Source organism: Lissotriton helveticus, chromosome 3_1 (genome assembly GCF_964261635.1).
Source record: "Lissotriton helveticus chromosome 3_1, aLisHel1.1, whole genome shotgun sequence".
Taxonomy (NCBI): domain Eukaryota; kingdom Metazoa; phylum Chordata; class Amphibia; order Caudata; family Salamandridae; genus Lissotriton; species Lissotriton helveticus.
Window position 1 is genome coordinate 1,029,956,388 of NC_136061.1, and position 27,325 is coordinate 1,029,983,712.

At 42.9% G+C, this 27,325-nt stretch overlaps 1 protein-coding gene across 2 annotated transcripts in view; it reads right to left on the reverse strand.

The window, feature by feature from the left end:
- RAPGEF4 (Rap guanine nucleotide exchange factor 4) overlaps positions 1-27,325 on the reverse strand; it is a 980,403-nt gene that overhangs the window by 446,671 nt on the left and 506,407 nt on the right. For both annotated transcript variants that reach the window (XM_078681558.1, XM_078681557.1), the window contains one exon: positions 8,249-8,318. In XM_078681558.1, coding sequence (XP_078537684.1) covers positions 8,249-8,318 — 70 coding nt within the window. The remainder of the gene's footprint in view (positions 1-8,248; positions 8,319-27,325) is intronic.

Sequence of the window (27,325 nt, forward strand, 5' to 3'; positions counted from 1 at the left end):
CTGTCAATCACTGGGGCAGGCCACACCAAATATCCTTTACCACACACTGCCGGCTCCAACTTCAGGATGCAGGAGCACAGCTGCGGGGTCACTGCCAACATCAGTAGCTGTTGCTGTGAGTTTCTCTTGGGCTGGCAATGTCACTCAAGGGGTCGATCACCCGACTGATGATTACCAAGCCTTGGCTACGGCAAATGGAGTAGTGGCATGAAACTTGTTGAAAGTTTAGCTACCACTCTGGGCTTACACAACCCTACTTCTCTTCGGCTCACTCTTGACAGGTCCAGCGGGTCGCAATTCTGGTCACACATCATGTTGATTTATCCTGCAGCTTGCAGGGATTGGTCCCACCAATCCAAGGGAGTCTGCATAGGTTTCTGGCATCTACTGGAGTCCCTTTTGCTGGGAGCAATGACCTTTGCCACGGACACATGTTGAACACACAGTTCCAATATGTGGTCTCTTTAGGGCACTTAAGTGTACTCTCTTTGCGCTGTGGCAGAGTCCAAAGTCCTGTTATCGTTGACAGCATCTTCTTTGTGCCTCTTCTCAGATTAAAATTCAGAACTGAGGTTCTGGTGTCAGGGACGCCCCTTAAATGCTACTTTAGGTAACATTAAATGCATGAGGGACAGTGGCCAATGGGCTACTGGTCCCTGCAGCTAACCCGCTCCTGAGGTGACAGCATCCAGGGGTGCATGTCACCTTTCTTCACAGAGTTCTCTTATTTAGGGTCTTCCAACATGGCAGAACCCTTCCTTGATTTTACAGAACTCTTAGCCCAGCCTAAAGGTGTGGCTAGCCTTTTGGAGGTGTACGCCTTCTGAATAACTCATTTTCCCATCTGTCAGGCTTGACAGGGCGGGAGACGAGAAATTATACTTCAAGGATGTTGAAAGCCTATGCAGCTCACTGCCATGATGACTGTAAACACTAGCAATCCAGGGAGGGAAAAGTTGTAACCTCCTTCCTGCATATGCCTTTGTCTTCGTCCTGGGGAAGTGCTAGCACATCCAACGAGGAAGCAGACTCTTGTCTAGGTGGCAAAAGGCTTGGGGAATCCCACCAAGGCACTAGGTCCCTGTAAGCTAGGGGGTACTCACTCAGGGTGGCACCCCTGTGCATGCTAGCTCACCCTCGACACGAGCATCGTGTTGAGGGTGAAAAAGCAGTGTTTGACACCAAACATGAACAATATGGTCATTTCTTAATAAGTAGACAGCTTGTGTTACTCTATGGATCTCCAGTCACTTACCTTGCTTTACAGGGTTGCTGTAGGGACATTGGATTTTGGTCAGAAGGGCACCATGAATTATGAAGAGAAGAAGACTCAAAGAAATGCCACAAGTGTTCTCAGTAAATGAAGCTTTTAGATTAAGGGGATGGTAATAGTAGAAATAGCAAGCTGGTGCACCAGAGAGGACAGATATTTAAGTCCAAAAGCCTTCCTGACAGCATTATGAGGGCTAAAATATTCTTAATAAATGTCTGTGACAGACAGGCTTGCACTTGAGGCACAGATGGTGCTAAGTAAGAATGTACACACCCAGGCGATTTATGATCATAAGTCAGTAGGAAGAAGATTGAGATAAATTGCTCCTTTGATTTCTAGTCTAATGATCTAGCAAATGTTTTCAAACAGAAAGAAAAATGAAATGTCATACTAAGCAGAAAGAATTAAAACTTTAAGCTTCATAATTTTCCACAAGAGCTGTTCCTTGATCCGCATTTGGTAGATCACCATGTGATCAACTATGCCAAATAAAAATATGGTGACTTCAAAATAGAATTTAAAGTTAGTAAGGTATAAAAAGATCCACCAAGGATTTTGGTGCAAGTTTCAGTTGCCAGAACAACAGTGCTGGTGCATGTACAAGGTGGGATAAAAGAGCAGTCTTAGAGCATTGTCTACTTGCGGCAACAAATTACAGCAGAATTAGATATTGTTATATGGGGCAGATTGCTCAGCAACATCATGAGGGGATTTATTGATATTTGAACTACATAGAGTCATGAAATGGCAATGTAACTTTCTGTAAATGCTCCAACATGGTAGCAAAGATGGTTCAAAGTCTGAAGGGCTACATAGACTGATGCAGATATGTGACCTCTGTAGGTAAGTGGTCAGAGGCAAGTAAAATTTACATATCCATTTACTGGAAATGTTGATCAGGATGTTCATGGGGCAGAGTTTAGCAAAGGGCAGGTTGCAGTGTTGCATTATTTTGAGAAAAGCCAATGTCTGCCATGAGGTTAGGGAAGGTGTCCTCTACTAAAGGGTCTTGTGGACTTATTCAGAGAATGTCGGTATTTTTGTTTTAACAGGTACATCGTTTACAGACAAAATGTTTACTGTGGATGAGGAATGAGATGGCCAATTAACATTTCCATCACTTTAGCTATTTTTGGTTAACAAACAAGGATTTTAAAAAAAAGGGTTGAAGTTGTGTGTTTCCATTTATCAATTTTTGTTCCAATTTGAGGTACAGGAAAACTGAGATCCATAACCTGCAAAGATTTGCTGCAACCACCAACATCACCATTGTGAATGCTTGGGATGCTGAAATTAGTCCAAACAATAGGGAAGCTGGTGGTTTCTCCCACAAAATGCATGTGCCTCCTGTGAGACTGCAGGTCTTGAACCTGGAAATACATGTCCTGCAAGTAGTGGGACATCATGGAGTTTAGTAGCTCCAGAGCTAAAACGACATATGTGAGGGAAAGCATTTGGAACTTCTCCTTTGGGAGGAAAGCTTTCAGAGTGCAAAGGTACAGAATGGGGTGGAGGCCACTATCTTTCTTGGAAACAAGTAAAATCATGAGTAGCATCCCTGCATGATCTCATTCTGTGAGACTAATTCCAAGCTACCTTGGTGCAACAGATTAAGAAATTTCTGCTGCAGAAGGCAGGAATGTCTGTCTGAGGTTACAGAAGGCATGGGGGTGGAATGAGAGGTGGCAGCTGCGGGAAGGGGAGTGCATAGCCTTGCCTGACAATATCAAGGACCCAGTGACCCAAGGTTATTGATTGCCAAGGTGCCAAGTGAAACAAAACTCTCCACTCTACAGGCGGCACAGGCTTCTTCAAGGGTGGATCAAAGTGGTTTTACAGGTGGGGCCATGGAGGAGAAGGGAGAGTATTGTTGTAACAGCCCTCAACAGTCTTTAAAGACTGCCCCTAGTAGCTTTGAAAAACTCTTAGGACTGCTGCACTCGCTGTGAGGACCAGAATTGGCAAAAGAACAGGCCCCAAATATATCCCATAACTTTTGTTATTGCTAATGAAACTGGAGCGCAGGGGGAGTCAGCAACAAGGACCAAGCTACAGCCTAACCTTGCTTGAAGCACTCCAGGACTTCTAAACTAAGAGGCACTTTCCATTCAAAGGAATGTCAATAGGATTCACCAGGAAATCCCCTAAACGTCTGTGCAGTGCATCCAGGCGCAGTGGTGGATGACGATGGAACAGCCTAAGGACAGCACCGCTGAACCCACTGCATCCAGGCCAGAGTGAAGAATTTAATTGGGTGCATCCTGCACATCATCCACAACTTTGGCAAAATGATCACCAAGATGGTCTAGGAATTTGGAATGGTCATTTGCACCATCTCCCACTTCTTGATGGCCTTGGTGTGCATGAGGCCACATTGTGCCCACAACTTGGGGTCTTGCCTCGGCCCTTGGCACTAGAGACACACATACTGTGAGTCCAAGAGTGAGATCTTGTTTTGGCAAGAGCAACAATGTATAAACTCTTCAACTTTTGGTGGAAACACCACTACAAACACTGCATAAACAATCATAGGAGAGAATTTTGACAAGAGAGCAACTGTAGAACCACATCGAATGGCGAGGGAAAAAAGGAACAAACGTCCATGTATCAGATAGCACATTGTACGACTCTGTGATGTGATATATATGCATGGGTGGATCCTGGAGCGTATATGAAGTTGAAACACACCCTGTCAGCATTGGAGATATATGTAAAGTTTCAGAATCATCAAGTCTAGGCCCTGGAGGAGATTCAAGAGATGAGGAATCCCCAGTTCGAGGTGTCCACCAGAAAGAAAGCTATGGATAGAACTGAAAATACATTTTTGAAGTGAATTTTTAAAGATGTTCATGTCATTACGGTACTACATTTTTATGGTTTCGAATTTGTAGACAAAAGGAAGAGGAAGTGTTGTTGCCATTTTTCACCTCTTGTGAGTTTTACTACAGTAAAAATAATTGAAGTCCAAGCCTATTATTAGTCTTCGGGCCTTAAATAAAATTAGGATTACTTTTTGTTTTACCAGGCTGTGGATAATATTATTTTCTTCCACATGTGATATGAAGAGTTTGTGGTTAAAGTTCTGTAAATATGCATCTCATGCAAAGGACAATACAGCAAATATATGAGTCACGTCTTTGCAGAGAAAAGGAAATTGCAGATCAGGGAGAGAGTGAATGGTGAACAAAGTACTGGAATACATTTAAAGAAAGGATGACAGGTGGAACAAGCATTTACAATGCAATAGGTCTCGCAGCATTAAAGTTTGAGTTATTGGCATTGTGTATGACAATGCGTTGAATAAATTTTTTAGCAAACTTTGAATTGGTGAGCAGTGAGAGTGTGTGCAAGAGTATGCTGTTTTTGAAAGCAGTGTGGTAGAGAGTGCAGGAATTTGGGTGACCTGAGCAATGTGGATGATGCACCTCACGCACAGGGCTGACGCAGTTATTATTCACACAGCTCTGATGGTGCACCTTAGGCACGGGCTCACAGCTGTTATTATTCACACAGCTCTGATGATGCACCTCACGCACGGGCTCACAGTTATTCACACAGCTCTGATGATGCACCTCACACACGGGGCTGACGCAGTTATTATTTACACAGCTCTGATGATGCACCTCAGGCACGGGCTCACAGCTGTTATTATTCACACAGCTCTGATGATGCACCTTAGGCACGGGCTCACAGCTGTTATTATTCACACAGCTCTGATGATGCACCTCACGCATGGGGCTGACGCAGTTATAATTCACACAGCTCTGATGATGCACCTTAGGGACGGGCTCACAGCTGTTATTATTCACACAGCTCTGATGATGCACCTCACGCACGGGGCCGACGCAGTTATTATTTACACAGCTCTGATGCACCTTAGGCACGGGCTCACAGCTGTTATTATTCACACAGCTCTGATGATGCACCTCTGGCACGGGCTCACAGCTGTTATTATTCTCACCGCTCTGATGATGCACCTCACGCACGGGGCTGACGCAGTTATTATTCACATAGCTCTGATGATGCACCTTAGGCACAGGCTCACAGCTGTTATTATTCACACAGCTCTGATGATGCACCTCAAGCACGGGGCTGACACAGTTATTATTTACACAGCTCTGATGCACCTTAGGCACGGGCTCACAGCTGTTATTATTCACACAGCTCTGATGATGCACCTTAGGCACGGGCTCACAGCTGTTATTATTCACACAGCTCTGATGATGCACCTCACGCACGGGGCTGACGCAGTTATCATTCACACAGCTCTGATGATGCACCTTAGGCACGGGCTCACAGCTGTTATTATTCACACAGCTCTGATGATGCACCTCACGCAGGGGGCTGACGCAGTTATTATTCACACAGCTCTGATGATGCACCTTAGGCACGGGCTCACAGCTGTTACAGTGCTTCCTTCTTTTTACTGGGGGCAACCTGGCTGGATAAATGCAGCGAAGTTTCTCAATGTAAAGACTTTGCTGCCTTAGCTGCATGTTTACTTCGTTTCACTGTCTCAGAAATGTCCCTTTAAGTGGTTAAAAGGCTACATAAACAAGAGCAAAGAAAATACACCTAAAAAAACAAATGAAGCCCACCGAAGCCCGCTCACCGCTGGTGCTGTGGTGCGCGTGACGAAAACTACCGTGGGGGGCGGGACTTCCGTTTCCTGCTGGCAGCTCGCGCCCACGGAGTGGCTGGCCAGGAGAGGAGCAGTCAGGAGAGGAGCAGTGGTGACGCGGGGCTCCCATGCCCGAGGGAGAGCCCTGTGGTGACGGCTGAAGTCCGGAGTTTCGCCGATGAGGTGAGTGGAGCTTAGTTGTAGTGGGGGGTGCGGCGGGGGAGGGGGGGTGTCTGTGTGCGCTCATGTGTGCGCGCGCTCTTGTATGTGTGTGGCGGGGGGTGGTGGTGTGTGTCTCTGTATGTGTGCGCTCGTGTGTATGCGTGCGTGTATGTGCGCTAGTGTGTTTTTGCATGCGTGTATGTCTCTGCGTGTGTGTGTGTGTGCGCGCGCGTCTCTGTGTTGGTGTGGGTGTGACTAGCCTGCCGGAATCGGAGCGCATGGTTGTGCGCGCCACCCGTTTCAGTCACTTTAAAACGATTCCAGTTACTTTTTGGGATGTCACAGTTCTTACTAGCAATGTTCAATCTTCAAACAGTGTTAGATGCCCCTCAAACCACTTTACAGGGCCTCAGGCACTGTTTCTTCTTTTAGGGGGTAACAAGAGGCTTCAAACACGCCCTCCCTAGCTTGCAGGGAAGACCTAAGGCGGGGACGCGCTGTCCGTGAGGCCTGAACACCTCTGTGCGCCTCGTACGCCGATCGGGGGATGAACCTACCGAGTCTCACGCATCCCGCGTGAGAAGCGTACTCGGGAGCGTACTTGGGAGATGGTACAATTTGAAGTGAGTGTACCTGGCAGGTGCGACTCGTAGGACAGTGCCCGCGCTGCCTGTGTACGCTCAGTGACCCAGGGCGCAGGCGAGGCAGAGAGGCTGTGCGAGTCGTGATGGGGTGAGACTCGCAGAGCGCATACTTCAGCACTTCAGGGGGCACAAAGGGCGGTGCGGTACATCAGGTGCGGGAGATGTAGCCAGGCAAAGGCTGCTGGGGAAGAGAGCAGTCATCGGTGCGCGGCGGAGACGCCGTCGCCGTGAGCATGCGCGTGACCAAATCCGCGCGTGGCCAGCTCTTGTCGCTCCCTCTCCCATTTAGAATGCTGGGCGCATGCCCAGCTCTTGTCTCCCTTTGGCGGCTGAAACGATTGCTATAGTTCTCTGCCGAGAACGCGCTTCGCGCGTCTCTAAGCCGAGACCTAAAAAGGGAAATGGGTAGCAGGCACAGCTGTCAATGCAAGCTAGCAACCTAAAGAAGTGTCAATATACCACGCTTGTAAGATCCCCCTACCACTGGGAGGAGTCAAATATGGATAATATTGGGTTCCAGAAGCCTTTTATTCAATGTGACCAGCCTTAATTTGGTAATGCCCTGGTTTAAGTGGTATTTACACATTGGAATATTATTTGCACATCAAATATGTATTTGAATTGTATGTTAAATAGGATAACCCGAAGAAACCACAATAAGAGTTGTGGAATTTCAGAGAAGATGGCGACTTAACAATAGCCTAAAGAAATGCAGAAAATGTAATACGAAAAGTACATGCTAAGAGATAATAAAAGATAGATTCAACCCATTGACATTTGGTGCACACATACTCAGAACAGAAGCATTACACAAATTGGAAATTGCTTCACTGCCTCTTGTTGAAGGCTGGTATGCTTTGAGCATGCTAGAATGCACATAGGTTCTTGCCTGAGAGCAAGATGGTGAAATGTTTGCCAGGTGATATATTTATATTGTAATCAACAAGCCATGTTAAATTATTTCTTAGAAACAACTGAAGTAGAAAAAAATTATTCCTAAGGCGTTATCCTGAAAATGCACATATTGAACATGTTCACAATATTAAGCGAGCTTCTTGGTCATCAATACTTATGTGATGTTAAATGTATGAAATGTAAAGACCAAATACAACTTCGGCTCTTGAAAGAATATTTGGGTTGGTATAGACTTTAATAAATATGTCATTTAGAGGACATTCTGTCAGCACTAGTTTCTAAGAATAACTACTGACTCCAGGAGTCAAGATGAGTAGGTAAGGTGCAGAGGAAACAATACACCAGAGAAACCTGACCTCAGTCTAGCTTTTGCTACAGACTGTGAACCATGACTAGCCCCCCTCATGAATGTTGGGTGCATCATTGTTGTGTGGGATGAGAGTTGTGGGAAATATGGAGGCAGGACCAGCACAAGCAGAAACACAGAGAAACAATACTTAAGTATAGCAACACATGAAACAGTTACAGACTCTTGAACTAAAAGTATGACAAAAAGCTATTTTAACTTATTTTAGTATTTTTTAAGTATATGTTTCAAGCATACCAGAGTATATAAACATCAGTTTAACTTACTTTCATTAGATCCAGTTTCCATAACACCATATGGAGGAGCCAGGAAGCCAGCCATATATTGGCGATATTTCTGAAAGACAACAATAGACAGGTAACCTAATTGAAACTTTGTGTATAATATTTGTAAACGTGTTTCTGAACAGTTATAAAACGCATAGATCAAGAAATTCCTGTCACCCTGGTATGCCGTTGTTTCTACCCCAACACTGTTTCTTTTAATTATCATAGAGCACCTTCATAACCCATATAGTTCTACACGTTACACAATTTCCTTTTTCTCTGCCAGTATACTCCTGTTCTTACATTAAGTTTAAACCATGTCACCTATCCATGAAAATAGATTATTCGTGGTCTGGTCACAGTAGATAATACATCTTCAACTGATCCATATTAACAAGAGCAGGTCATGTGGAATTTTCAGCAACAACGAAAAAGAGTGTGTGAGTGAGTGTGAGTGAATGTGTGAGTGTCTATCTCTTATTGCAAAAAACTGTAGTGCGTCCCCTGACTGCAGATGTCTTTGACACCAACACAGGCCTTTGGCACACCCAAAATTGTCGCAGCCGTGGAGTTCCATTTGCGTCCATCCAAAAGCCGCCACTCCCTTCAAGAGTGAGAAAATTGCCACATGGTATAATCTCTCCCTGGAGCATGTGTCTAGGGAAGTGTGGCTTCTCTAATTTACATTGGGAATGCCCTTTGCAAATGGTGGAGCTTATCACATTGAATGTGTTGGAGATGGAATTCTAGCACTGCATTCAGTATGCTCGAAATAGAAAAAAAATTAAACAATGCAGAAGCGAGGCTTGTGTTTTTCGCTCACTGAGCATATTATACAATGTGTTTGTTCATGTGTTGCTTAATTAAGTTTACAGTTTGTGTTCATTTTGTGTTGTTTTCGTTTTTAAAAGTAACTATACAATGTATCGAGTCCTTTGTGGTGGTCTTCGTGGATAGGTCGTTTGTGGGCTCTATTTAACTACTACGGTGAGATGCAGTGCGACCTTCACAGTACTCTCGCCGGTAAATCTAGGTCACTCCATTATGCAACATCCATGTTCTTATTGCAGGTGAACATATTTCAGCATACAAAATGGATATCAAAATAACCTCTTTGACTTACAGTGAAACAAATTATACACCAGAATATACCGGATATGGGCAGGGTCTGTTTTAGCGCTGGTGATGCCCTGTCCTGTGCAACATTCTGTTTCCCCCATGACCTTCATCTCCATGAATTCCCTCACACACACTCGGCAGTGTACCTCATCTCTCCATAGACTCTCTCTGACATACATTTCACTTTTTTATAGCGCTAATCATAGTTCATTCAGTTCTGTGACCTGCATGGTACAGGTTCTTTGCAGCAGGGACATTACCCCTCCACACTATTTTATGAAGAGTAAAAACTGTGACTAGACAAAATTCTATCTCTCACCAGTAGCAACATTAACCACCAGAGTTATTTTGACATTGTTATTGTTGCCTGAAAACTGGGGGACACCCAAGGAAGTTCACATGCTTTTAAACCCATAGTTATTTTAAATCACAAGGCCCCCACCAAAGTCACAGCTAGGTGCGGCTGCACCAGTCGCACTGCCCTAAATCAGGCCACTTCTAGCAACTGGTTAAACAGTTCACAAACCCAAGTTGGATTGGACCGAGATCAAGTTTACAACAGAAGGCCACTTTTTGGCTACTTTGCAAGGATTTTGTTCAGGTGCTTGTTTAAAGAGGTGCAAATATTACATACAAGACAAGTCGTGCCTGTAATAAAGAGAGGTTATCGTCTTGAGGACATTTGTGGAGCGATCATCGTAAGTTGTTCAAAGATTCAATTTCAGACGGAAAGGGCACACAAGCAGAACTACTCTTCTCTTCCCACAAAGGTTTATTGCCAACTTCTGATTAACTGGTGCTAGAACTAACCAAGAAAAATGGTACTACCAGTGAAAAGAAAACCAAGAAAAATGGTACTACCAGTGAAAAGAAAACAACAGTCTCTTCTTCTCTTGGGTCTCATTCAAATTGACATTCAAACGCTGGCTCGTGCTCTGATCTCTTAGCATATTGTGTTATATCATGAGCGTTTCCAATGCGCCCAACTCATACAGAAGAGTATCCTAGCTCTGAAAAACAAGAGTCAAGAGTGGCGTGGGCCGAGCCAGGGCCAAGACGAGGTGGAGAGCAGGCCTTCAGTTTTTGCAAAATTCAAGAACTGAGGATGAGGCTTTGATGTGCAGGAGTAGGGCGTCCGAGGCTTTGGGAAAGAGGTAGGAGAAGGCCCGACCGCAGGATCTGGTTCTGAGGATGCAGGTGTGTGAGCAGGGGTGGCTTCTACTTAACCCCTTCAGCGCTGGTGACAAGGTCAGCTCGTCATGGGCGTTAACTGCGCTGCGCGTGTGACGAGCTGACCTTGTCACGTAACAAGGGTTTTTGCGAATCGAAGCGCGCAGCGGGAAAACCTCTAGCGCGCATGTGGTTAATGGGGGTGCAGGTGCGGCTTTAGGCTCATGGTGGCCCTGGGCAGGGAGCGTAGGTAGGGGGCCCCGGAAGAGGGGGTCCGGGTGGGGTAGAACGTGGAGGCCAGTGAAGAGGGGGGGGTCAGGGTGTTTGGAAGTGGAACAGAGCCGGAGGCCGCCAAATCCCTGCCAGGGGCCACCACGCAAATATGTATCCATCCTCAGAGGATTATTATGTTAGGAATTATTATATTAAGGATATATATTGTCGTGGTGGCCCATGGGGTTTGGTGGCCCTGTGCAGGTGCACAGCTTGCACATGCCTAAGGCCGGCCCTGGGGGGTGGCGCGGCAGGGGGGAGAGAAGAGGGGGTTAGTAAATGGAAAAAAAAACCACTTACCTGCAGGCTGGCTGGCCGCCGCCTCTTGGTCCTCTTCGGTTCCTCGGTTGATACCAGGAACAGGGAAGCATACAGGCGGGCTGGAGAGATGATTGAGTCTGCCAACAGTTTACCTCGCAAGCAAGAGTAATAATAGGAAGCTGTTCCCCTCCCCGCCATTTCGAGTTTTTTACTAATATAAACTCGGTTCCCCTTCACATAGCGAAGGGCTCTTTTGAAAGGTGATTTTCCCCCTTTTTTTCACTTCAGAATTGGTAGAAGGGTAAGGGGTGTCACCCAGGTTCACAAAGGTGAGAGTCCTGAAGAAAGCCGGGGCACTGTCATTTGCCGGCTGAAACATGTCGACACTTATGCAGTGTGGAGCAGGTGGAATCTCATAATAAGTTCCTCCACCTAGCATCCACGTTTTTCCTTTTAAATCCTGGACAGGAGACCTAATATTAAAATTGTAATAAGGATCCCCTGGGACCAGCTTTTAGTTCCACTGACCCTGCACTATTTTCTCACCTTTGAGTTTTCACTAACTCTTCACTGTATGTTGTATTGTCTTCCCCTCCCTATTGCTTCACCTCCAGTGTTGGGTAAACACTGAGGTGTGTTAGCAGTCCTATGATGAAGCATGACACAGCTTGCTGTATGTGAGGGCAGTTTTAAAAGCAAAGTGCTTCTTCCTTGACTCACTCTTTACTCTTTTTCTTCTTTTTTTAAAGAAATGTTTCCCCTTCTTTTTGTGATATAAGCTTACAGGCTCCCAGACTCCCCTGTCCAATCACAAAGCTGCTTTACGGTAGCATTATCACTAGTCTGAGCTCAAGCTAGCTAGCCAAACCGTCATGCGCACTTTAGAGTGTGCACACCATTCGTCCCCCTGGCTCCTGCTCTGGGCAGTCCAGCCCCGCCCCGCTGCACCTAAGCAGAACCGGAAAACTAAAATAATAAAAACATTGGTTATTATCATTTTAGTTTTCTTTGTAAAACTGCTTGTAGAGCCGTGGGGAGATGCTCCTCTGCCTTAACGGATGAGTTGCCACTGTGTGCAAGTAGGAGTCCAGTTGAGAGGTAGGTTGCTAGGTGGGCGATGTTATGCAAGGCTTTGTCAGGGGTCCTCCGTTAAGCTGAGGAGCGTCGCTCCACTGCTTTTACAGCAGTGAAAAAGGGAAAAATAAAATTATAATAACAAAGTTATTATCGTTTTATTTTTCGTTGCTGCGTGCTGGGTTAGGGTGGGGCTGGTGGCTCAGGGAGGAGGAGTGGTTTGTGCACACTAAGTGCGCATGACTGCTTCACAGGCCGTCTTGGGCCAGCCAAACAGTCATGCGCACTTCGCATGTTCCCCACCAGGCTTCAATGCACAGCCTGGTGGGGAACATGTACAGTCTCCCTGTCCCCGTCTCAGAGATGATCCATGGTGCTCAGACCCATCAAAATGCTGCATTTCATTTTATAAATCTTGCAAAATGCAATCATTTTTTATGAGCATATGAAGGAGATATATATATGTATGTGAAACTACTTTTAAATTAGGAACAATGAGTCTAACTTATTTTGCAGGAAAAATGGTAAGGTTGAAAAATCTAATCAAAGACATAGGTGGGAGTGCAACATCAATACGACTTTCAACGTCTGCACACCTTGATTCGCACATCGCAACATTAGTGAATAACACACACTTAAACCATAGAGCCTGATTGACAAATGTGACAAGCAGTTCGATTTAAGATTTATTGAGAACATTTCGCTGGGGTTGGTGTTATCTGTTCTTGGTGTCAAAGGCTGGCTGACAGGGAGCATGGGACATGCGCTCTGTTACTCATGTTGTGATTGAATAACTGTCAGTGAGATGAAATGTCATTATCGTTTGACTTTCAACAAAACATTTGCTTTAAAACGAAAACGCCAACCTTGTGTTATCTGATAGGAAGCCCTGTTAAAGTGAAGACAGAATTTACTCGCTGCATCACGAATACAAGATAATAAAAGTAGGCAAGAAAGTGAGCTCTCCACTGTTTTAAGAAAATTGCAAAACGAGTATGGATTTTGAAAGGGAATATTGAAACAAACAGTGGTGATGTCAATAGCATTCATGTTCAATAGCATGTAAATTTGCATCATACTATTGCGCATTAGTTATAATAGTCCTGACTTCTTGCTATACCTCCCTAAAAAGATTATTTTCCAGAGATTTTCATTTTTGGTTTGGGTTTTTGTATCATTAGAGAAGTAGTTTCGCTTGGGTAGACATTGCTAATCCAGGCCAAAGCTTTCTGGACAACATTTTTAAAAATGTCAATTGTTTTGCAGTGGTGATGTAATATTTCAGGAACCATGAGACGTATATAGTTAATTTTGGTGACAAAACATACGTTTGGGGGTCAAGTAGTCTTCTAAAGACAGAATCTAACTCCTCCGAGCAACCCTTCTGTAATTTTCCTAAATGGCAGCTCTATATCGATGTGTTTTAGCCATCATATTGGTAATTTATTTTAATATTGGTTTTGTTTCAGATTTTCCATTGCTTCAAATTCGCAAAGCGTGTGGTAGCAGAGGATCTTTACCTCCTGATAGTGTTGCTAACTATAAAATCTGAGGACTCCTTCAACAAAGAAAAATGTGTCATATGCCAAACTAATCCAAAAGAAAAGCTAACATCAACTGCGGCTGGACAGAAGAACGTTTGAGATGCTGCAAACATTTTGCAAGACAAAGTTCACAAAAGATTGAAACTGATTGGTGAAGAGGATCAAATATTTTATCATTGTAGCAAGTGCTACAAGTCGTATACAATGGAAAAAAGCCGGGAAAAAATAAGTCAAAAATAGCAGAAACCAGTGAATCACAACAAGAATTTGAGACTTCTGAGAAAGTGACGACAACCAAAACCAATGCCAATCCACTTAGAAGATTGATGGCTACCCCTTGTGCACCTCCAACAACTGATCACAAAGCAAAGGATCTTCAATGTGTTATTTGTGGTTTAGCCAGAACACGGGCCAAAAGGATTCATGACAGAACAAAGTACAGAGTATATGAGTCACAAAGGGCAAACATGTCTTTATCTGCAGCTAGTTTCTACCAAGATTACGTTTTTTTTGTTTTTTTGCAGAGTTTTATATAGCGCGAACTAGACCCGAACCGAATCAGGTATCAGAGCGCTTTACATATTTTCCAGTTACGTTACATGAGGACATACTCATTTTCCTGTTACGTTACATGATGACACACTTTCATTTTAGGCACGGGGAGATTAAGTGATTTGCCCAGAATCACAGGAGGTTTTGGCGTCGTTACCGAGACTTGAACCCAGATCCCCAGGTCCGAGGTCGAGCGCCCTAGCCGTTAGGCCAACTCCGCAGATCAGCAGAGTAGCTGATCTAAACAGCGAGGTGAAGTTATTTGCAGTGGAATTGTATGCCTACCCAAACTGCATGCGTGCATACATTCGAAAATATGAATGTACAATGAGTTCCCAGCAGCAACGTAACCGCCAGCCTTCAGTTAAGTTTGCACTCTTGAATGAAGTTTTAAAGCCACTCTTGTGTGCTGGCTACGGGTTCACATTTAGTGAGATCAGAGAAATAATGGTAAAAATTGATGAAACTGTATTGATCCATAATAATGAAATTAAGATTTTTCTGGTGGGAATGTACAATGACAAAATTAGTTTTTGTCAGTTTAACAAAAAGAATGAGTCACTTATGGTGTTCTCAGCTGATTTGATTCCTGAAGTTCTTGCTGCCAAAATAAGATCACAGAATGCAGTAAAATCAGCAGGAACCATTTTAAGAAACGTCCTGAAAGATTTAGATTTTGGACTTAATAACACATTTTGTGATAGCCCAGAGCTCCTCAAAACATGGGAGTCAGCAAGATTGTCTTATTATTTTTTACATCATAGTTTAATATCAGCAAAGCAAAACTGTTACAAACTAAAGTTCTTGAGTTCAGAACAGACACCGAGAACATTGATTATGGCTTTGAAGATATACACGAAGAAGTGGAAGACAACCTCATGAACCAAAAGGCTTATGCTGTGCAAATGTTCTGTCTTTTCCAAATCATGTTTTATGAATTTCATCACATGAAAAAGAAAATTTTGCTACATACAATGACTACCCATGCAATCTATGACAAGTGCAAAAGTGGAGATCTAATAATTTCAATGAATAGGATTTCTCTATCAACAAGTTATAATGACATAGTATGGAGCATGAACTTGTTAGCAGCTCATGCTGTAAAATCTTGTGAATAAGATAGCACACCGCTTCCAAGTCGCTTAACCAGGAAAGGATTTACAATTGCTGCTCTTGATAATTTTGATTTTGAAGACAGCTCTTCATTGTCTGGAACATCAAGCACACAATACTGTGATGGTGCTTTTTCAGGACTGTACCAATTAGGTAGCTGTTGGAAAACAAGTGGTGTCAGCTTTAGGCATAAAAAACAAAGCTGCAAACGTATACCCAACTGCCTTGCTAACGTATGCAAAATTACTACAAGCCATCACACGTCCCAGTCTACCAAAAAGTTTCAAAGTGGTTGAGGACATGGATCTTCTTCTACCTGATTCTGCAGTCCGCAAAGCTGTTTTAACTGAATTTATCATATCACTTATTCAGTGCAGACTGAAGGATGAAGAAAAGCCAGTTCCTCCGTGAGCTGGAGTTCATGCTCTGATCTGCCAGAATACTGTCCCAGTGAAGAAGGTTGGGTTTTTACTAGTAATAGCATTTCCAATCACAAACTACACAACAGTATACACAGCTCTACAAAAGTGCCAAAATATGCGTGCTCAGCTTGAAGATCAGCCTATCCAGCAATTTTCTACGATGAGAGTGATTTCCATATTATAGCTGAAAGATTTATGAGCAATCCAGTAGAATTCGATGAACTTCATCCAATGATGGGAGGTTTCCAAAGCGCAAAGGTTGCGTTGCGGTGTGCAGTAAGTTATCTCAGTTGATGTGGCATAGACAATGCACTTATTAAGACTGAAATCTTTGGAAGCAAAACTGTTCAGTCAGTATTGAGCAGAAATTATGATGTTCGTTAGTTACAAGGTATGCTCATCATATCTGCGGCTATAGAAACATTGTGTTAGAATGCTTTCTGGAACATAAATGTCAAATTAGGTTTTGAATATGTTTAACTTAGAAGTGAGCAAGGCACACACAGGGTGCACTTCATTCAAAAGACATAATGCAAAGCCAGACATGTTCAACACACTAGGTTCAAAATCAGAAAACCTGAAAACCAAATTCATAGAGTTTGTCAAAGAATGTGAAGATAATTCAGAACTTTGCAAGTACTGGGGAAATGTTTTACACATGATAGCTCTAGTGAAAAATGTTATACATGCTGATTGGGAACTGCACATGAAGACTGTGGTGTCACTAATTACTGTATTTTGCAAAACCGATTGCGTAAACTACCTGAGATATAGGTATTTGGAAAAAGTGAAGAAGGTAAAAGTAAAAAAAACATACCTCTGCAGAAAATTCATCCAAAGACATTTTGTGGTCAAAGACAGAAAGGGAAGGTTCAATACTGTGGCTCCAGATATAAAACTGAAGCAGACAATCCAGAGTTCACAGAAAAGCTCCAAGGGAATTATTGGTCAGACATGTAAAAGTGAAAATATGTTGCTCAATGGCAGCTGTTTACCATGAAGTTCTTTCTATTTGCAATGTTTTCAGAGAAATGGCAAATTCAAAATTAATGGACTATTGTGAAACTATTCCTCACCACGAACTTGTGGGAAAGAGAGGGGAACATTTTAATAAACATGTTGACAGCGTTCTTCATTTCATGCCGCAGCAAGGAAGCCCCTTTGAAATGACTGAGTCTGTGCGACTACACAACTTTGTGACCAAACAATATGAGGATAACGATATATAGACACATCTCTTAGATGTCCTAGAACATGGATCACAACTATACACAGAACTGAAGCAGGCGAGATTTGTATTGAAAGAGAAAAAGCTGTTTGACATAATAAACTTCCATGCTTTTGTTAGGAATCGGAGACTTGGGAGTACTAGAAACCTTGACATGCGTGTTTTTCCATAGAGTCCCCTTTTGCCCTTACACACGATCCCTAAACAACAGATACACTTTACAGACCATCCCTGGCGCTGGTAAAGAGGCGCGTAGGAACGTAGCCTTTGCTTGGCTTACTGTTCCGGTACGACGCCCCTTCCTACTTCCTGATTGAGAGCCGCGCTTTGCTTCAGCGTTCGCTGATACTTCCTGAGGTCTCTCTGCATTTGGCTGCTGAAACCCTGCTTGTTGTACTCTTTCCTCCTATTTTGCAACGAGCATTGCACCCTTTCCTTCACTACCAGTCAGTCCGGTGATTGCTTCGTTGGACCGGTCGGGTGCTCGTGTTTCACTCTGCTATTCCTCACGCATTTGGCGGGCGTTCTGTTCGACTCGAGTTTTGAATCCCGAGTGCTTGGGTCATTTGAACGGAACTTGCCCCTTTTAAGTACGTACTTTTGTTCCTGTTGAGAGAGAGCGCTCCGCTCGGATTCACATTCCGGGCCGGGTGTCTTTCCTCTAGAGTGTGTAGCTGCTCCGCCCTTGTTGCCCCCTGGAGAGCCGGCCAGTGCACCTCTAATCCTGCCCCCTTTTCTTTTTTATGTTTCATTTATTGAGTGCCTGTGGTGTGTGAGTCGTTCTTGAGTTCTGCCCTTCCTCGCCTGGTATCTTAGCTTACAGGTCAACTGCTGTCAGCAAGAACTCATCTTTACTGTCATCGTGAACTTCATTGGGGTAAGAGTCCTTGGCGACACAACCACGCATGTCATTGTTTTGAGTTGTTATGTTTATTCCTTATGTTTAGTAGATAAGTGCATGTCCTGTTTTTTCCTAGCCTGGACCACACCCACCAGAAGTACTCCTGCCGGTGTCCTTACCCAACGTATGGGAAGAGTGGTGGACACTCTTTGGATTTTTCCCCCCATACTTTTAGGGGACAGCTTTCAGGATTGTGTTTCCTATCACATTCTTGTTTCTGTGTCCTGGAGGTATAGAGAATTCCTCTTCGCCCCCGTGGAAACTGGCTGGAATCCCTTGACAGCTTTAATTGCCATAGTAAGAGTTTTGTCAAACCAGCCACTACAAAACAGGTTACAAAAAACATACTTTTGCAAACAGAAAGAGAGATGGATGTAGCAAAAGAAAGGAGTGAATTTATCAAGGACAATCTGTCGCATTATTTTCTTCCAACAAACACGTTATTTGATGAAAATGCTACAACCAAACGAGTGAAGCACAAACTCGTACAAGAGCTAGAAAAAAACGTACATCCCAAGAATTTCAATTCGAATAGGTGTCCTCATTGAAAACTGCTATATGTCACAATTGTGAATGGTCAGTATTTCATTCATGCAAAACATGGGAGAGGTTGTTCAGACTGTTCTACAGATATCACAGTCATTGTGCACATTGCAAGAACTGCACATTGTCTTTGACAGTTATCTTGAACTATCTGTCAAACAATGTGAGAGAATCAGATTAACGTCTACAAGTGGAACAATTGACCTTGCCTTCATCAAAAATTCGACACCTATACCTGTGCGACTTGATAAATTTCGGTCATCAACATCAAACAAGATAAACTTGGGAGATGTTAACTCCCCAAAATATTGCTGATGCTTCAGTAAACACTGAATTTCCAATTATTGCAAGTGGAATGATTGTCCATGAGGAGCGGGTGCCTGCAGAATATATTCAAAAGGTACAGGCCATGTTGTTTGAGAACTTAACAGCAAGTTGGAGGGAGCTGAACTTCGTATTGTACCACACGTTGAGTGGGCTGTTCAAAATGCTTCCTATGGTGTCACTGTACAGTCAAACAACACAGATGTTAATATTGTGCTACTTACATTGGTTGCATTGTTCATACGCCAAGGATTTTCAGAGTTATGGCTACATTGTGGAATAGGCGAGAAAAGACACTTAATCCCACTTCATATTCTGTACAAAAAACTTGATCCAGAGATGCCCAGTGTTCTCATCAACTAACATAATTCCTGCGGGTAATGATACTCTGAGCAAAATTGGACAAAGCTTGGAGCTTTAACTGTGGAACTGTAAAGTTTCTAAAAGGATTTGCTGAGAAAGAAGAAGAATGTGACTTTAAAGACATAGAAAAATACCTTGTGCTTGTGTGGAAAAAGAGTTTTGATTGTCATACATTTGACGATCTTCAGTACAGTGAGTTCAAGAGATCAGTCCCGCTAAGTGACCTTCCACCGACGTCATATTCTGTGTATGGACACATTAACAGAGTGTTCTACTTGATCAGAAATGTGTAAATGTTTTGGATCATGCACTTTTAGAGAAAGATCCTTGTGAATTGTGTTGGAAAGATATTGATGGGGTACTAAAATCTATAAAATTTCTAAAGCCTCTACCAACAGAACTTACACGTGTATGTACTTGCAAAACCGGTGCTACAAAACAATGTCCCTGTCGATATGCTCTTCTCAAATGTTAAACATTCTGCAAATGTACCACGTGTTATATTTGAATAAAAAAGACAGTCATTCGATGGGCAGGAGGTTGCACATGGATGAGGTCATATGGGTCTACAGTTCCAATGAGAAGTAGGGGAGGAGTTGAGCTCAAAAATGTGGATGGGGTGGCATTGTAAAACCTCAGTGCGTAACAGCTGGCCTCTTGTTTGTTCTTTTTTGTTTCAAGTATGATTTGAACTCATGCCTTTTATTGCTGCTAATGCAGATGTTATGAAGCTCCCGGAGATTGTGATCTCACTAGCCAGGTGTGGCAGTGTGTTTGAGTTTACCCCTTTGAAGGTGCTGTATCAAACAATATAGGTGATGCAGGCAGGGAGAGGAAGCAAAAGGAGTCCTTTAAAAGTACTGTGCCTTTAAAAGTAATGCTTCATCTTCAATTAAATGAGACTGAGTTAGACCTGCAATCTGGTCTTGCACAAAGGCAAGGCATGGAGTCAGTGTCAGGTGACCCGGCAAGGAAATCAGTGTAACATCACCATACTGATGAATCTAGACTTTCCTGTTTTCAAGGAAGTCTGTGAGGGGATCCATGTAGAAACTGAAGATCACTCATAACAAGGTAGATTCTTGGGAAAAGCCACATTTTACTGAGATAGAGAGATCTGCAAATAAAGGAACTCATCTAGATGAGCAAGGATATGTTCTTTAGGTAGGATGACAAGGATCGTACAAAGATTCTGTCCTAGCTAGGTTAAAGAAAGAGGTGTAGAGCAGGGCTTTAGACCACAGTTCCTGTTGTCTGTCACCTTGGGTATGTTGCTGTTAATTTGGATTGTTGCACTTTCTGTGCCACTTTGTGGAATGAAACCAGTTTGTCAGTGTTAGAAAAGAATATTAATCATGATATTGTCATGAAGCTACTCTGTATTGGCTATCTCATGGATCTTACCAAGGATTTGAATGTGCTTAATTAGGCAATGTCAGTGAGATGACCAGGTCAGCTAAGATACATGGGACAGTGATGTGTTGATTATGTTGTGGATTGGACATGGAGTGGTCTCAGAGAATGGCAGGAGAAAAGGTTTAGGTGAGTCCACTTTGATATATTGCAGAGTGGTATCATGGGGGAGGTGGATGGACCTGTGTCACTGGTGAGTTGGGTGACGGTGTCAATCTTCTTGAAAAAGCTGTTGATGCACATTGCGTTTGATTGCTCGAGATTCGTGACTGGTGTGGGGTTGAGAGAGGGTTTGATGGCTTTTAGGTTTGTTTCTATTTCAGGATTTGCTAATAGGAATGGTGACTCCTAATAGTCATCAGGTGTTTGTGTAGCTGTGTTTTGTGTCATTGCTTAGCTTTCTCTTGATATGACACTTGCTATCTGTGACTTCTTTGTACCTTAGACCAAGACTTGAAATTTGTATGCGTATCTACTGTCACTTGGAGTGTGTGATTAACTTTGCAGTGCAGGAGGTCCATGTTAGTGCCTGAGTGAGCCAAGAGTGCTATGTAGCTGAGGTTTGTGTGGAGAGCTTTCATATGATACTGCTTGAACTAGTTGGTGTGTTGCTTGAAGAACTTTATTTGCCCTCAGTGGGTGGGTATAGAGCAGAGCACATCAACGATAATGGCTGAGTAGCTGGTCTAGTTCAGGTTTTGTGGGCCGTGACATGTGTCACTAGTGTTGAAGGAATAGATGAAGTCAAAGATGTTGACCTTGATGTGCATTGGGAGTGTGTGGCCAGCTGCTTGATGTTGGCTGTGTACAGCACATTGTGGAAATGTAATCCTCATACACTACAGAAACCTAAAAATATATGTTCCACAAGGCCAATTCAATAAACATTGAATATATTTATAAACCTAATTTAGATCAATCATGATGCAGCACAGTTGTACATTGTGTACAAGCTGGAACTTCAAAAATCATGTCCACAGGTTACACTAACATGTAAAGAAAATAATTTAATTTCAGAACAAAAATATGTTTGTGTCAATTTATTGTGTTTCTGAGATTGACCTTTGCCAACCAAAATTAATTACATAAATAAAAACGTTGCCACCTCTTTTCAAATGCTGGCCTGATTTTTCTTTAAACTTTTACATAGTCATGTTCCTAAAACTACATAATATTACGTTTAATTGCAATACTTTAGAGTTGTAAGAGCTAGACCTACTCCTCCATCTGAGCTGGGTCAGCCCAGGTCCACTGGTATAAAGGAGGAGGGTCAGACCTTTGAAGTGAACACCAGAGAGGCTCACCTTTGAAATTTTAGTGGAAAGGGGTTTTGCAGATGTGTCATCAAGTGAGGCAGGGAACGAGCCATAATGCCCATCAAGCAGGCTAAAAGTCACATATTCTATCTCTGTGGTGGTAGAAAATGGGCAGGGACACCACCAACGTTTTGTCAATGTGTTGTAAGGGGGGTGGAGACACTAGGAAGACTGGGAGCCACCAGGGGCCCTATCACATTTGGGGTGCACTTTCCCTGTTTGCACCACAGCGCTCCTTTCACAGGTGTGCCAGGCATAAAGAGGGAAAGTGCCCTGGCGGCAGCGCATTCTAGTGAAATATGGAGCGGCTGCTTCAAAGCTGCTCTGTGTTTGACTGTTTGACTGTGCAGGCAGCACCCGTCTGCACTTTAAAGAGAGGAGAGAGATCCCCTTGCAGGCGGGTGCATTCACTGCACCCGCCTACAAAGAGATGTCTGAAGGGTCCATAGGACCCCCTTGAACCTCTCCAGAAGGCTACCATTAGGGGCGCACTGACAATGCACCGCCATTTTGTGGCGCACAGTCAGTGCTTCTCTTGACAGCTTCTTTACCTCGGCGCCCACATCCATAATACGGTGCGGATGCAGTGGGAAAGAGATTCCCTAATTTGTATGGAGCAACACCTCAATGCAAATGAGGGAACACAGTCTTGTTATAGCGCTGGCGCATATATGTGCCAGTGCTATCTGTATCACAGGAGGGGCCGCACAACTGTCTGCGGCCCCTTCTGTAGTACGAAAGGGCCCCCGGTGTGCACAATGCCTGTTGTGACCCATCGCACTTCTGTAATACTTGGCCCAGGTATGTTCTGCAAAAACTAATCATAAGTCTCTTTGGGATTCATAACTATGACTCCAGGTGAGGTATGCCAATACTTTTAATCACCCTTCCCGACAGCCTGACAAAGTGAGTAAGACTACCATATTCATAATGACATCCCATTAAATTGGGACGCTGTATGTAATATAGTTGGGGGTATTATGGCTAAGGGTTCAGGACCCACTATGGGTACAATGTGATTTGAGGGTGTCACCAAAGGTATTTTCATCTACCTGATATTCATCATCATCATATAACTTTATTTCGATCACAAAGATCTCAAAAAGTACACAGCACAAGTAGCGTAAGATACGGAGTAAATAAAAGACGATTTCATGTTTTTGTTTTAAAAGAAACAAATGCCCAAAGATGATTTTTAAAAAAACAAGAGAAACAAAAACAGATAAAAAGTGCAGTGCTTCATACAATACATTTGGAACGCTTAATCCACAGTGCATACCAGAATCTGGCAAGGCCAAAAACCATTACTCTAAGTGTATTAGTGCACAGAATTCTCAGCACCACAAGGTAATGGCCAGGACCAACCAGTCTACATAACGGAATTATCCATTTTTTCCTTAGGGATTTATAGAATGAACAGAAAAAAAGTAAGGGCACAATGGATCTGGACAGGCTTTGCACGATGGACAAAGATCATCAATAAAAACATTATAGCGCCACTTAATACAAAACAATTTTGTGGGTAAGGTCTTGTAGCAGAACTATAAAAATAGTTTGCGTGCCAAAGGGGTAGTCATTTCATCAATGGTATCCTCAAAGCGAGAGACACATTTGAAATTAAGGAATTCATGAGTCAAACTGTCCACAGATTTTGCCAAGTCCTTTCCAGATGATAATGCCCAGAACATCGCTTTGACCCTCGCCCTCGCCCTCAGAATGAGGGCCAGGCTTTCTGGATTGGACCAGACCTTCTCCATCCCGAGCCTCCCCAATAAATTCCTTAGTGAACTGAACCAGGGGATAGAGGTTACCTGGGGGAGTTTCAGAAGGCCAGACAGAGCCTCTCGATAGGATGTGAGCTCTTCCACGGACCACAGCCTGTAATACTTGTCCAGGAATGTTCTGCAAAAACTAACCATAAGTCTCTTGGGGCCTCATAACAATGACTCCAGGTGTGGTCTGCCAATAGTTTTAACCACTCTTGGAAGTTTAGATTTTACTCTTGGGCTCTGGAGTGCAGGTACCCCATCCTGACAAAGTGAGTAAGTCTACCATATTCATAATGGCATCCCATTTAAATTGTGACGTTGTATGTAATATAGATAGGGGTATTATGGCTAAGGATTCAGGACCCACTAGGGGTACAATGTATTATGAGGGTGTCACCAAAGGTATTTTCATCTACCTGATATTCATATTTGCAATTTAATGTGTAGTGTTTAGTACTATGTGTGTAATAAAAAGTAGTTTTCCATTTCAAAATAAAAGGCACTGGCGAATTGGGGCCCAGGCCACCTCACCTGAGTAGGCATTGGACTGCTCTGCCTTGCGACCCTGAATGAGGCAAGTGCTACAATGAGGTGCTCAGTTACTAGTAGAAAGACATTTGTGCGTGTATTACTTGTGAAGGACTCACATCCTTCACAACTAATAACCCAAGTTCTTACAATGAGTTCTACTCACATCGTTGCCATTTGAGAAGCTATAGTAAAACAAACAAACTCTGAGGTAGATTCCTCAGGCTTCTGAACCCACAGTGTATCACTGTAGATCAAAAAACACAACCTCAGGTTAGGTGAAGAGTTGAGAACTTAATCTTTATGTAGCCGCCAGAAGAACTGCAGGGGTACCCTTTCCTCAATCTCTGCCTCTGATGACGAAGGACCTCTCTCGACTAATAAAGTACCATTAACTTTGCATTATTGTCCTTTCAAAGACTCATATTCCGATCTAGTAGCAAACTGATGTGACAGAAATATTCATGTTTAATACTTCAAACATTCCAGTTAAATACCAGTTTAATGCACCCATAATATAACATTTCTAAATATAAATACCCAATGAATAGAGGATATTTGGACTATGCCCAGAAGTCTAAAACACATCTTGAGCGCACAGCTTGTATCGTTGCATAATGAAAAAGAAAGTCCAATTACTGATTTGTTTTATTACAAAGAGTTATAAATATAAAAATAGGATAGCATTTATTTCACCTCAAGGGGCATTTGTGGCTACATTTTGAACATTTGACACATGACAATACAAAGAGTGTAGATGAGAAATTTAACATTGGACCTGAAATTACACAATATGTCTGGAGAGACTATTTATCATGTTTGCAGGTAAATCTCACTAAAATAATTATTTTCCATCAATGACTTACTCCTGAACGAACACTTAAGAGTTCATGGACAGTTAAGGTACAATGCTACTGCTCACTGTACATGATTGCATGTGTCAATACAATTACAGTATGAATATTTTAAAAATCCCATTCTGCGTTACACTTGCAAGGGAGAGTTCATAAACATGTTCATGTAGTACTGTGCAGTAATGAGAGGGCTATATGTGAAAAGTATCCCCTTGGAGTGATGGCTTTCTTGCTTATGTGCAACTACAGAGTTACACCATGATAGTGCCCCTTTGTAGTTCTGAGATTGGCTCCTTGCAAGAGCATTTTTCAGGTCTTCCCTTTGGTCGTCAAAGACCTGTTGTAAGCAAAACAATTCACAGAATGGGCCACTGGCGTAACAAAAACCGAGGGGGCCTCCCTGCATGGTACGTAGAGGGGACCCCTCCGGGCTCAATCATGAGCTCTCTGGCCAGAGTGCAGTGCCGAGGGGGCCTCTTGGAGCTTGGGGCCCCCCCGCACCGCGTGGGCTGCGGGGGCCTGTGTTACGCCCCTGGAATGGGCTTTGGGTCAGCTCATTCTCATGGCTAAATGTCTTTCTCGTGCAATGTTGCCCGTTGTAGCATACCTTCTTTCACATTCTTTTGAGTACATGAGTTGTATTCTTCAACTAATGGCATGAGGGAACTAGTTTTCCTTTTTTTATCACTCCATGGGAGCGAATTACCTCCATCGCTCACTCACTCGCGTTCTCCATTTCTGTTTTCACCTTGCTGCTTATGGCCCTCCTCCTCTTTTCTTCGTCCACTGTCCCCCACCCACCCTTTATGCCCTCTACTTTGGCATTATTTAAATAACTTTTTTTTAACACTGCTTTTACAAGTACTAGGAAGCTGCACGCCGCTACCAGGCCACACACTTCCATGCTAATTCACTGTTCCCTCAGTCCTTCTCCTACTGTACCCAGCTTGATATTTGTTATATTAAAAAAAAAAGTGCAAGGCCATGAAAACCCATTCTATTACTGACGTAATTCAGTCATATGTATGAGCTCAAACTCAGTTCTTTAATTTACAATCCTCATCAGGCTGTGTTTTAAAACCTGTGTCAGGCACTACACGAGTTTCCGTACTGTTACCATCATTCATGCAGCTTACATTTGTTATTTTATCCACGGGAAAGTCACTCTATTTTAACTATTTCCCACCTCTGCTGTTATGTTCTTTATTCGTGTATGACTAATCCATTAATTATCTCCGTATTTGTTTGGTGAGTCACTGTATCTACAGGGGCTTGTTTACTCCCTCATGGTCTCTCAATCAGCCCTCCCACTTTACTGCACCTTAGATGACAACCCTTTTCTTTCCTTCAATTATCTTCTGTTGATTTCCTTTCAAACAACAATTTAATTCCAATGCATCCTCGTATTTATCTTTGGAAATATGGAAACTTTGCATGTGATTAGTTGTCTTTGGCAGACGTACAGTCATGTGTTTTTACAAAGAAGGTGGTCAGTCTGTGCAACGAGTAATGAGCCTTAGAATGATACATTTCTTTACCTCACACTGTGGGCCGGATTAAAAAAACTGAAAACTGAAAGAGAACGGAGTATTTTTTCATTATGACATAATTACACATGATACTACTGCATTTGGTACTTACAAAGTCAAATTTTACACACAATTTCTAACATTTGACCTTTTTCTATTGTGCAGAAATATGTCGAAATCGTGAAATACATATTTATACTGACACTTTTCCCAATTTCTCCGAAATGGCTTTTGCTTTCTCAAAGGGTTTTTTTAACATCCCCCCCCTTCATTCTTTTAATATTCTTCTTTCAATAACGTAGCATCAATAGAATGACTGCGGTTACCATAAAGAAAATGTTAATACAGTTATTATTTTTCATTAGGCATAAATGATGAGCTCTCAGCAAGTACAAACATATCTAAAAATATTTACACAAGTAGTAAACAATCGAGAGTGCAAAATAATCTACTGATAAACCTACATAGGTAGAAAGCTTAGAGAAAAATCTTGATTGCATAGCAGTGTCTGATTGCTTGGAAGCTGGGGCCTTCTAAAGGGTCAGAAAGCCCTGCATAGTGAACACCACTTTCTGCTTGGACAATGGAATAAGAGGTAGGCACGGAGAAACAGCAACTAACAGTAACTCATTGGGCACTGTGGTGGAAGGTAAGCGCTCGAGAAATTGCCAAAGTATTAATTCTATCTGTCAATGTGCTTTAGGTTTTTCCGTTTTAGGGCCTCTGCATTTTTCATCTCTGCTGTGATCTGAAGAATGCATTCTTGGCATCCACCACTAAA